This window comes from Pelophylax lessonae (assembly GCF_965119305.1).
Source record: "Pelophylax lessonae genome assembly, chromosome: 1".
NCBI classification, from domain to species: domain Eukaryota; kingdom Metazoa; phylum Chordata; class Amphibia; order Anura; family Ranidae; genus Pelophylax; species Pelophylax lessonae.
The window spans coordinates 410,761,856-410,774,235 of record NC_138768.1 but is presented as its reverse complement, the minus strand read 5'-3'; the positions used below and the strand labels follow the sequence as shown (position 1 = coordinate 410,774,235).

The 12,380-nt window shown below is 41.5% G+C and overlaps 1 protein-coding gene across 1 annotated transcript in view; it reads left to right on the top strand.

Annotated features, from left to right (window-relative positions):
* The window catches only part of ADAMTSL1 (ADAMTS like 1), a gene marked incomplete at its 3' end in the record, with an annotated part of 475,788 nt that overhangs the window by 436,658 nt on the left and 26,750 nt on the right, over positions 1–12,380 (top strand). The window contains exon 25 of the mRNA XM_082260455.1: positions 175–367. Coding sequence (XP_082116581.1) covers positions 175–367 — 193 coding nt within the window. The remainder of the gene's footprint in view (positions 1–174; positions 368–12,380) is intronic.

Sequence of the window (12,380 nt, the reverse complement as noted above, 5' to 3'; positions counted from 1 at the left end):
TATTATTTATCCTACAATGTTGGTGCTTTGGGGAAGGTGCATTGGGGTAAATGCATCACAAAATGTTATAGATTTAAAATAAAGATATTCTCAGTGTAGGTAGTACCCTCTAAATAATTTTTCAGAAACACAAAATGGAGGTCTTTTGTATTATAGCCTCTTCTCTAATTTCAGCAACATCATCAGATTATCAATGGTCAGTGACTGGTCTGGTGCCATGTACAGCGTCGTGTGGCAACAGAGGCATTCAACAACCACAGATGAAATGTGTCTTCGACAAGCAAGAAGTTAATACATCCTACTGCCTAGATAAGCCCAGACCATCCCTAAAACCTGTTGCGTGTAACAGACGAGACTGCCCACCAAGGTATTTACTAAACTTATGTGTGTTCTTAAGTTCATTTTGGAATGCATTCATGTATAAGAGTCAAAGAAAAGTGAGTGACTGGAAATTGCAGCAGGAATTTCAATTACGTAAAAGAAACAATGCACAATGATATCACAATTAATGTTGAACTCCAGGCAGATATCAAAGACACAAGTCAATGCTAATATTTATTCTTAAGTCAATCCACTTCCTGTCTATATGGCTGGACTTAACTAATCGGAACCAACTTCCTGATAGTGGCAGTAATGGACAATGCTTACACAATGTGGTTGATTTACTAAAGGTGTAAAGGCTGCTCACTTACAAAAGTTAGGCCCCTTTCACACTTGTGCGGCTTGTCCTGTGACTTGAGACTGCAAAGTCGCATGACAAGTCATACCCAATGATTTCCAATTAGTACCATTCATATCTGTGCGACTTCAAAGTAGTCCCTGCACTACTTTGTTCCAACTTTGTTGCGTTTTGAGGTCCATAGACCTCAAAATTATACAAGCAATGCTTCAAGTCCAGTCAAAATCGCAGCAAAAAATTGCAGCACAATAGTGGCAAAGTTGCGTGACTGTCAGGTCGCACAAGAGTCAAACGGGCCCTAATGTTCACTGAAACTGGAGCTCCACCCAAAAGGGGAAGCTCAGCTTGTTTGCTTCCTCCCCCCCTCCTCTGCAATATTCTGCACCTTTTGGGGGGGGAGGGGCGAGCGGGAGATCTTATGGGAGATCTCCCCATGGACCTCGTCTCAAAATTTCGGTCCCCCCTCCTCCTTCCCCCCACCACTGGGCCAATCAGAAAGGGCAGAGCTATTGGCGCATACGCAGTAGGAAACCAGCTGTGAAGCCGCAAGGCTTTACTGCCGGTTTGCCTTACAATTAATGGCGGCAGCAGCACCCGAGAGCCGGTTGAAAAATCAGCTGGATTGCCGACATTGTGGGATAGATGGACAGGTGAGTGTCTTAATATTAAAAGTCAGCAGTTACAGTATTTGTAGCTGATAAATTTTAATTTTTGGAGGGGGGGCTGGAGTTCCGCTTTAAGTTGGTGAATAAGGTTAAGCTCTGCTTATTTCAGTCATCCAAACGTGTGAGTAAAAATCCTTTTGGATACTCTTTGCAAAGTAAGTAGGAAGCCATTTAGTGCGTATGCTTTTTGGGTAAAAAGTATGCCCTTGACATGTGTACAAGCATTTACAGAACCCTACAAAATTAACATTGGCAGTCAAACAACATTAAAAATAAATAACACAAACACTATTTTTCATTTTAAAAAAAAATTGTGCTGCTTATCACAGCCAAATTCCATCATGTTTCTGGAATAAGTTAAAAAATTAAAACAAACAATAACTTGGGCCAAAATGACTAATTTTACTTCACACAAGTGTATCAAAATAGGCACAATAATTTTTACAGAAAAATCTTACATTAAGTTAAAATATAACTAAAAGGCAAAACTTTTTTTTTTCTTAGTTTTGGATAGAGTGGAGATGGATTAGAATGCGTGTCAGTTTTTATTGTTGTCCGTGCCCCCATTAGGGAGATTCACCCTCTCTATTTATCCTGTATGCCATTATCATTGATAGTGAAAGTAAAAGAAAATCCCGAATTTTGGGTTGTCCCCAAAATAGTCATAGGGAGGAAATCTTCCAATAGGGACACTAATTCTAGTGAACCTGGGGTTCCCAAGGAATTTTCTTAACTTGCCGGGATTTCCTCTTACTTTCTGTTTGGCTATGAGACAGGAAGTGAATGAAAATCTCTGAAATGGAACACAGATAACGGGAAAAAATCTGACAGGGGTTATAACCCTCCCTTGCTCAATCTAAAATGAAAAAAAATTGGCCTTTAGTTCTACTTTAGGACCTTTTTTTAGATTTATGACATAGATGCCATACAGAGGCATACATCAGGGCCACTTTTAGAAATCAGGCTCTTCCCCCCTTTCCGTGTCTCCTGAAAAACTTTAAACACCTTAGTTTCCCCCCATAAATCTTAAGAAACCGCCATGCCTGGTGTATCCTTATACACTGCAGATGGCTGCTGCAAGTACAAAGGCTGGAAGCTAACCACCTCTGCCCTTGCCCTTGGCCCACATCTGATTCTTGGCCTCTAGCCCTAAAAATAGAGATTAAAAAAAGATGACATACTGTACCAAAATACTCCAAATACGGACGATTGTGCCCCCTGTTAAAGTTCCCAGGAAAATCTCACCCCATAATGCACCAGTGAATATGTTGTAGCTGGACATATACCTTTATGGCAGCATCAGCAGGTATAGGAGTACTGCCTGTACAACCCATCGGCAGCTCTGACATTAGAGCTTAATGAGAGAGAATTGTTAAGGGAAAGAAGGATTTGGGTGAGATTTACTAAAACTGGTGCACACAGAATCTAGTGCAGCTGTGCATAGTAACATACCAGCTTTTTAATTCAGTTTGTTCATTTAAGCTTTGACAATGCTGCTTGTAGGTCAGTTGATTTTCCACTTCCCATAATTGGGTGACAGTGTTTTGAACTGAAATTAGCATTTTTTTACCTTGTGGAAAGGGGAGTCTTAGATGGACCTTTTGTGTAAAAAGAACTTAAAGCGGAACTTTTTTGTCATTTTTGTTGTTTTTTTTTTTTAACGAGTAATGGCGGTGATCTGTGATTTTTTTTGCGGGACTGCGACAGATCGGACCCTTGACTGACATTTTTGACACTTTTGGGGTTACCAGTGACATTACTGCAGTAATCAGTGCTATACATATGCACTGTTACTGTAAAAATGACACTGGCAGTGAAGGAGTTAACTGTATTGGAGAGGGAGGGGTTAAGTGTGTCCTAGGGGCGTGCTTCTAACTGTGATTGGACATGGCTACTGGTGTAAGAACAGAGATCAACGGTCCTACATAGTAGAACCATCTGATCTCCATTCTTACACAGGGAAGAATGACAGGCGACTTTGTTTACATCACCCGCCTGCCTTTCTTCCGGTGTAACGGATGATCGCGAGTGCCCGGCGGACATCGGGTCCGCGCGCTCGCTCCCTAGAAGCCTCACAGGCTAGCGACGTAGTACTACGTCGCTTTGCCTGTGAGGGGCTGACCGCCGCAGTAAATAGTCGTGCGGCAGTCGGCAAGTGGTTAACAGATGTTTTTCTGTACTTTTAGCATTTTTAAAGGGTAAAACATGGAAAAATGTGTAGCGTTGTAGATGTGTACTGCATATGTTTTTCTTTTGCCCAGACATGCACTTTAGGAAGTTACGGCAATTTTTTTTGTTTACCTATTTATTTATTTATTTTTAGGAAAAAGTTTAAACCATTCAAAAATCAAAGTTGTCCTTTATAAACACCCCTGTCAGTGTTATATGGCTTTTTACAATCCCTGTATCCCTGATGGACAGCTTGATCTTGCACGTAAAGGTGGAGCAACGTGTAAATAAAGGTTCATGAGTTAATATACTGAATAACCAGGACTAGTTAGTAGATTACAATATTTTGGAATGCTGGGCATTTAAAGATGATTTCCAGGCATGGTATTATTTTCTATAGTTACATTGGTCCAGTTTGGAGCACTGTAACTATGTAGATGACATATCCGGCCGATGTCCCATGAAACTGAAATCTCTGAAGTAGACATCAGCAATTCAGTGATCTCCACTTGCTCCTGGGTCCCATGCTGAGCAGTGAGCCTAATGCATTGTGACTACAGGGGGGTTGGCTGCTCAGCACAGGAGAGTGTGATGTCATTGACCTGCCTCTCCAACTCGTCCAATCGGAGAATGCTTCGCCTTGATTCAGAAAAGGCAAAGCATTCTCTGAATGGCGCCTGTGCTAAGCAGCTGACCTCCTGTATTCATAGTGCATGGGACTAACCGCTCAGCATGAAGCAAGTTGAGTTCACTGCAGTAGCGATGTCTACTTCAGTGATTTCCAGCTTCCAGGATATCAACCAGGTATGGTATTGTAGCACCCTCTAGTCTGTGCTAGAAGTTAGTGTAGGCAAAATATAGTTTCTCTTTCGTTCATTGACGGACACAGCTCCTGATTCTTCTTAACCATTGGGTTTTACTGCCCCCTACAGGAGTAGGACACTAGGCAGGAAAAAGCTTGACTATGCCTATGGGCAGTCCCAGGGGTTATACACCCACACTCAGCTATAGACACTCAGTCTTTTTCTGCCTAGTAAGGAGTAAAGACCTAGGTCCTTGCTGGGATCTCTGGTCCTTTTTCCTTTTGAATGGATTTTTTCCTATTTTTGTTATTTTGTTCCTGTGAGAATCTACTATCAACTGCCGGACTGGGCGATGGAATGGATAATCTAGAAAAAGCTTCCTCTGCATGAAGGGTCACCCTCTACCATATCTGGGGTGGGGGGATGTCTTCGCTGATTTACGGATACGTGGACCTCTCTGGTACAGGTCAAGTGGGTCCACAAAGTCGTTCGGTCCGGCTACAAGATCTAGTTTTGGTCTTTTCCTCTGGAAAGGTTCTTCCCTTCCAACCTGCACTTGTCCCCAGATCGCTTACGGGGTCACTTTGGGGCAGTGCAAGACTTGTTACTTCATGGGGTGATTGTCCCGGGTCTGGCTTCGGAATGTTTTCAGGGCTTTTACTCAAATCTGTTTACAGTTCCCTGGGAGAAAGGAAAGGTATGTCCAATTCTGGACCTCAAGGCTCTAAACTGCCTTGTGCAGTTACAGAAGTTCCCAAAGCAGGTATTTTTTTCTTAGTTATTCTTTTCTTGATTTTTACCTATTGATCCTGCTAGCAACATAATTCTGTCCTAGGATGACAAAGCACACTCACCATGCGGTATCACTGGAGAAGCAGCGTTATTCAAATTTGTTTACAGTTCCCTGGAAGGAAGGCAAGGTACGTCCAATTCTGGACCTCAAGGAGCATTATCAGTTTGTGGCGTTTACTTTTGGCCTCCGCTTCTCGGGTCTTCACAAAGTGTTGGCCCCGATGCTAGCATTGTTGAGTCAGCGGGGGATCACGGTACTGGGGTTCTTCTGCGAACAGAGTCTCTGACTGCTCTGATGGATACCTTGGAGATTACTCTGCGATCTCTGAGGTAGTTTGGTTGGATTTTGAACCTTCAGAAGCCTGCTCTGGTTCCGTCCACAAAACTGGACTATCTGGGTGGATTTGGCCTCAGCCACGGTGTTGCTTCCTCTGGAAAAACTTCAGAAATTGCAGAGGCAATTAATCTTCTGTTGTCCAGCAGACGGTCATCCCTCCGGGCTTGCATGCTGGTGCTGGGCCTGATGGTGTCTACCATAACCATTGGGCAGTATAACCCAATGATTAAGAAGAATCAGGAGCTGTGTTCGTCAATGAACATCAGAGAAATGGATTTCACGGTTAGTCAAAAATTCCATTTTGGTGCAAGGCTAGGTCTGAGCCATGGAGTCTGGGTCAGGGTTCATTAAAGTTCATCAGGGCTGAATGACTCATTATGACAGCTCTCTGGTGCCTCCTCCTAGTCTAGAAATTTGGAGAATCTTTTAGAACTAAAGGGCAGGGGTTAGGAGGAGCAGCCATGCATATTTAAGGGCTCAGCCAATTCCAAGTATCAGCTGGCAGGGGGCAGAGAATACCTCATAAATAGACATGGGTAATGCCATCAGGGCAGTTGGGTGGAAGATAGAGATGCAGTGTTGAAGAGGCTGCTTGTGGCCCTTGAGGTAAACCCCCTAGTCTGGGGGGAGTGTCCTGCCTCGGGCTGGTGCTCGGGTGCTGGACAAATCCTGCTAAAACACAAAGCAGGGGTCTTCCTGGAGGCACAGGAGCAAGAGAGGACAGAGTTAGTAGTGCAACATTGTGGGGACTGGGGGGGAGGAGCAGCCAGGAGGGCTGGGGAAAGGGGCAGTTGCAGCCAGGAAGACTGGCAGGACCTAAAGAGGTGGCACTGGGAGCAGTGACCACACAGGAAATGGAGGAGAAAGTTACAAGTTGTGTCACTCTATTTGTCCTACTGTTAAGGGACTGTGAGTTCCTGCCTGTAATGGTCCATTCCTGAACTGAAAATGAAACTGTCAAGTTCCCCTAGGAGTGTACCAGCAGAGCTGTGCTGTAACAAAATGTGTAAAGAGGAAGGAGAAGAGACTGTAAAGAGAAGTATATAGGAAGTTGTCCCTAAAGTTGTTGAAGTCAAGTGGGCATCCCATATCCTCCCATCTCTATCCACATTATTGACCTTCTATTAAATAACAAAAAACAAAGCTACAGACTTTTCTCTGACTGTGGGTGCTTGTGAAGATTTGGTGTGTCTGGCTGTGCAGGCGAGGGGGATCCCTGTTCATCTGCAGCTCATGCGGGGATGCATTACAGTATATACATAGTTACATTGGACCAAGCTGGATGTAACTATGAAGAGAATATCCATGCCTGGAATTCTTTTTAGATAATATTAATGCATTCAGTTAACGTATACCTAAATTCAAGATTACATTTTTTTATATTACAGCTTTCTAGCACCTAAATGCAGTGGCGGTATTTTTTTCTTAGTTATCCTTTTCTTGATTTTTACCTATTGATCCTGCCAGCAACATAATTCTGTCCTAGGATAACAAAGCACACTCACCATGCTGTATGTCTGGAGCAGCAGCGTTCAGGTGGGACAGAAGTTTGTTAGGACTACCTCCTTTTTTTAATACCATAGGGGGAGCCGTTCCATAGCCAAAGCTGAACTAGGCAGGCTTAAAGCGGCGTTCCACCCTAAAATTATACTTACCTCCATCTTCTTGCTCCGGGTCACCTGAAAAACAAATGGATAATCGCAATTTTTTTTTTTTTTTACTTACCTCGTTTAGAAGAAAATATACTTACCTTACTTCCTCTTCCTCCCCTCGGCGGCCACGGCGATTCGTCACTTCCTGGCTTGCAATGATTCCTGGGAGCTGAACGTCATCGCTCCCAGGAATCAATGCGCCTGCACCGGCCCCGACGTCAGTTCCGGTGCAGGCGCCGTCATACCTTGCTAAACAGCTTCTGGGCATGCCCACAAGCTGTGCAGGGATGACGCTGCGGCACCGGAAGTGACGGCGGGGCCGGTGCAGTGCATCGTGGGACCGAAGAAGACGGAAGAGGACACAGAAGAGGATTGCGCTAGCTTCAAGCTGCCCACACCTGAGATGGCAGCGCTGGACAATACATTTTCAAGGTAAGTATTTCTTCTAAAAGGTAAGTGCAACCCGGGACAGATCAGAGGCTAGCCATTGTGGAATGCACTAGCCCTGACTGTCCCGGGGGTATTTTTATTAAAGAAAACGTTCCCAGGGTGGAACTCCGCTTTAATAACAATGCCTGATATAAGACAAAAGAGTGCACTTTACCCAAGGCAACACTACATTTCTGGCAGGATCAATATATTTTTTTATTCTTTGCACTTACCGACGGTATCACAAAAAGATTTAAATGTTTAACAAACCAAAACAGAGCAATTAGAAAAAGTTTATTGCAATGATTTACATACAATATAATTGCATTTTTCTCATTATACTTGATAGCATGAAAATAAAATTTATGAGTGTTTTGTCCAGATAGGTCTAAGGCGATGCCCTCCTGCCAGAATGATGTATTAGAATAACACTGAATGGTTTGCCTCAACCACCTTTCATACAATACTGGAAGTGTTTTGAGACATCTTGTGAGCTATCATTACCACACTACTCTTTTTATACATTCTTAACCCAAGGATTGCACAGAACATCTGTTAAGATAAAATGTTGGTTCTTCTGTCAAAAAACGCAGTTGACTGTTGTTATAGCTAGGGATTAAGTGACCATTGAACTGTTGGTGAACTTCATTTCCCAGCATGCTTTGCCAAAGGTTATGTAAGCTTGTCTTGGTACTTTAATGACTCATTTGATTTCGTAACATATCAAGTGCTATGAAAATATTATCTTAATTTGTGTTTTTATTTCTGTTCATTTTGTATTTTCTATCAGAGGCCTAGCCCTAATATATATATATATATATATATATATATATATATATATATATATATATATATATATATATATATATATATATATATATAATATAAAACATAAAATATGAAAATATGCTGCCCAATGACATCTGTATCAGGCAACTGATGTGCTGACAGGAACATTTTAACATAAATAATGTGTGTCTTTATCCTGTTTCTGAGGTACAAGAACACTTTCTGTTTTGTGAGAGCTGGAATGTTTTCATACAACAAGCTACAGATGTTGTTTCCAGCTCACTATGGGCCTCCAAATAATGGGTGTAAACCACAAATGTATATTAAAAGCCAGGAGGTCGGTTTTCTTGCCAGTGACCCTGCAGTGTATGCGATGAGAGATGTCAAAAAAACATATGACATAATGATAAATTACTCCTGTTGATCATAAATGCTCTTCTGCGATACGTGGTGTACCATGCATCAAAACTGAGGGTGACATTAATAAATTAATGTCTCTTGACATCAAATTTGAGTGTTTCACATCAGTTTATTGAAAGAGGATTCATGATAACCAGGGGTGAAAGAGTCAATGTAATCATGTCCTGGATTGACCCAACTTTTAGTTGTTAAAGAAAAAAAATAAAATAAACCATGCTTCGAAAGGATCTGGATAACACTCACAGCTTGTATGATAGAAACTGTAGCCAAGTCCAAGATGCGCTGGAACTTACTTATTCACATTTTCATCACCTGCTGTGATCAGATGGACATCTAAACCCCACAACATCTACATTATTGATATTCACTGCACACTTATTTATTTTTCTATCTCATTTTAAATGTATTTGGTAGCTGAATTAAGCCAAGGCATAGGAAATGAGAAGCTCTGAAAGGAAATTCATTCTCAAAAAAGAATTTGAGAGAACAGAATGTTTTTTTTTCCTTTATCCATATTCTGAATAACTGCTAGTGGTCGATTGGCAATGTTGGTCATCACAATTAGGGCGGGCAACATTTATAGAGTTTTAAAAGTAAACTATATTATATTTTCAGTACATACATATGTGAGGTATGGAAATATACTGTTTGATCACAGAGATGTGATCAAGCCAGTATTGATTTGAAATGTTAGAGTTGGAACAGTCCTAGGCGGGGCTGCAGTATGCTTTGTCCAGCTTTAATAAAGTTGGATGTGATCTGACATCATCGATGTGTGATTCATGATTCAATGTGTGAAAGCATTCTTGCTTTTTACATCAGTTTTAGATTCTTTTGAGATTGACGGGTACATGTGTTAAACTGTTCTTTGTCTCCAGGACAAGAAGTGAAGGCCCAACACACATAGACAGAAAAAAACAACCAGGGTCCTAAAGTGGTTCTAAAAGCAGAAGGTTTTTTTACTTGAATGCATTCTATGCATTAAGGTAAAAAAACCTTCTGGGTGCAGCTCCCCCCCCCCCATACTTACCTGAACCCCAATCACGATGCAACGATATGCATAAGAGCAGCGGCTCTCCCCAGTCTCTCTCATCTCATTCTCTTAAACACAGCAGCAGGAGCCAGGACTACTGGCAGGGGACACAAAAAGAAGAGGATCGGGACTGCTTTGTGCAAAACCATTGCACGGAGCAGGTAAGTATGAAATGTTTGTAATTGTTAAAAAAAATCACTACCTTTACAATCATTTTAAACCCTCCCTACTATATCAAAAAAAAAAATGATATGGTTTTAGATATACTTTAATGTAATTTAAAAAAAAATTGCCTCTATTTTGCTTTTGCTTTTTGCCTGTTTTGTAAGTTTGCCCTCTTACAAAGAAATGAAGGGCCTATGATTTTTATCATAGGTGTATTTTAAAAGATAGAGACAGAATATCAACCAAAAATCCAGAAAAAACATGTTATCAATTGAGTTGCAGTTCAGTAAGTAAAATAAGTATTTGATCCCCAAGCAAAACATGACTTAGTATTTGGCGGAAAAACCCTTGTTGGCAAGCACAGAGGTAAGATGTTTCTTGTTTGTCTTGTAAGATGTTTCCTGTAGTTGGTTACCAGGTTTGTACACATCTCAGAAAGGAATTTTGGTCCACTCTTCTTTCCTATCCAAGATTTTACAATACATGGCCCCAACCATTGGCCCCTCAATGCGGCAATGTCGGCCTGTACCTTTAGCAGAGAAACAGCTCTAAAGCATAATGTTTCCACCTCTGTACTTGACTGTAGGGATGGTGTTCTTAGGGTCATAGTGAGCATTTTTCTTCCTCCAAACACAGCTGGTCGAATGCCAAAGAGTTCAAAATTGGGCTCATGTGACCACAGCACTTTCTCTCAATCATTTAGATGTTCATTGGCAAACTTCAGACAGCGCTGTATATGTGCCTTCTTCAGGAGCTGGACTTTGCGGGTGCTGCAGGATTTCAATCCATTGCGGTGTATTGTGTTACCAATGGTTTTTTGCTGACTGTGGTCCCAACTGCCTTGACATTATTCACAAGCTCCTCCCGTGTAGTTCTGGGCTGATCCGTCACTTTTCCCATGATCATCCTTATCCCATGAGGTGAAATCTTGCATGGAACTCCAGGCCGAGGGGGATTGGTGGTTACTTTGTATATTTTCCATTTGTAAATAATCGCTCCAACAGTTGTCTCCTTCTCACCAAACTTCTTGCTGATGGTCTTGTAGCTTATTCCAGCTTTGTGCAGGTCTACAATCTTGTCCCTGACATCCTTTGACAGCTCTTTGGTCTTGACAATGATGGTGAGGTTTGAATGGAAGAAAGAGATTCTGTGGACAGGTGTCTGTAATACACATATTGAGTTGTCGTTAGGAGCACCTTCTCAAATTGACAAGACTAATCTGTGTACCACATGCACACATACTGTAGCCAGTCTGTGGGAGCCAGAATTACTGTATTGTTCATAGGTAGGAGATCAAATACTTGATTTACTCACTGAACAGCAATTCAGTTTATAACATTTGTTTCATGTGCTTTTTCTGGATTGATTTTTGGTTGATATTTTGACTCTATCATTTAAAATACACCTATGATAACAATTCTAGACCCTTCATTTCTATGTGAGTGGGAAAACTTACAAAATATGCAGGGGATTCAATTATTCTTTTCACCACTGTATGTGTCTATGCTTGGCACAAGTGAATAGTACATAACTATTGGTTTCCTGATTGCCCTGCAGGTTCTAACCTGGGAAAAATAGGACATAGGTCCTCATTAGTTGATGTGGTGATGGATTTTTTCAGTTTGTAGATGGTCATCAGTTGCGGGCTTTGCTGCTCGGGGGTATGAGAAAGTAGAGAGTGGGTCAGAGTGAGCACCTGCACCGAAGGATTACAGAATACACTAATCAGCACTGCAGGCTATAGCCTGCTGTACTGATCATGCGGAGAAAATCTGACAGGGTGTTTGTATACAAGATGATTGGTAGATCGACTTCTGTACAACCACAGTGGCCATACATGGATCTAAATTCAACCGGTCTGTGCTGAACTGGCTGAATTTTGATCCATGTATGGCCAGCCTAAGGAAGGTTGGAATTTTCAGATAGGGAGGAGGGCCTAGCCCTGCTTAATAAAATTCTGCATAGCCAATTATGTGCTGCCATTGCATGCTGTTAATGCCCATAAAAATTGCACCGTTCTGTAACAAGTACAGGTTTAAAGCATCCTCCAAGGATGTCATTTAAAGGATTTGTGTATTTTAAGTGTTGCCTTTGAAGCTGCATGAAAAGACCCTCTTCCCGCTGTACAGAATTTTAAAAATGTTTTTGCATTGATACATGTTCCCTGCAGTAGTGCCCAGCTTTACATGCCTGTTTTGACCATAGTTGTCCTATTAGCCCTAAAAATGGACAGCATTTAACAAGAAGATTGACCCCCTATAGACAATGGTATTTGCCTTTAAGTTTCTGTTTTCCAACAAGATTCGTAGAACCCTTTGCTAATAAAACAGGGCAGATAAACCCATCATTGTTTACACCACCATTTTTTTAACAATAAAATGTATAGCATAAAAACATTTTTTGTCAGATTAGAGTTTTTGTTTATTACCAACACTACTATGGTATTA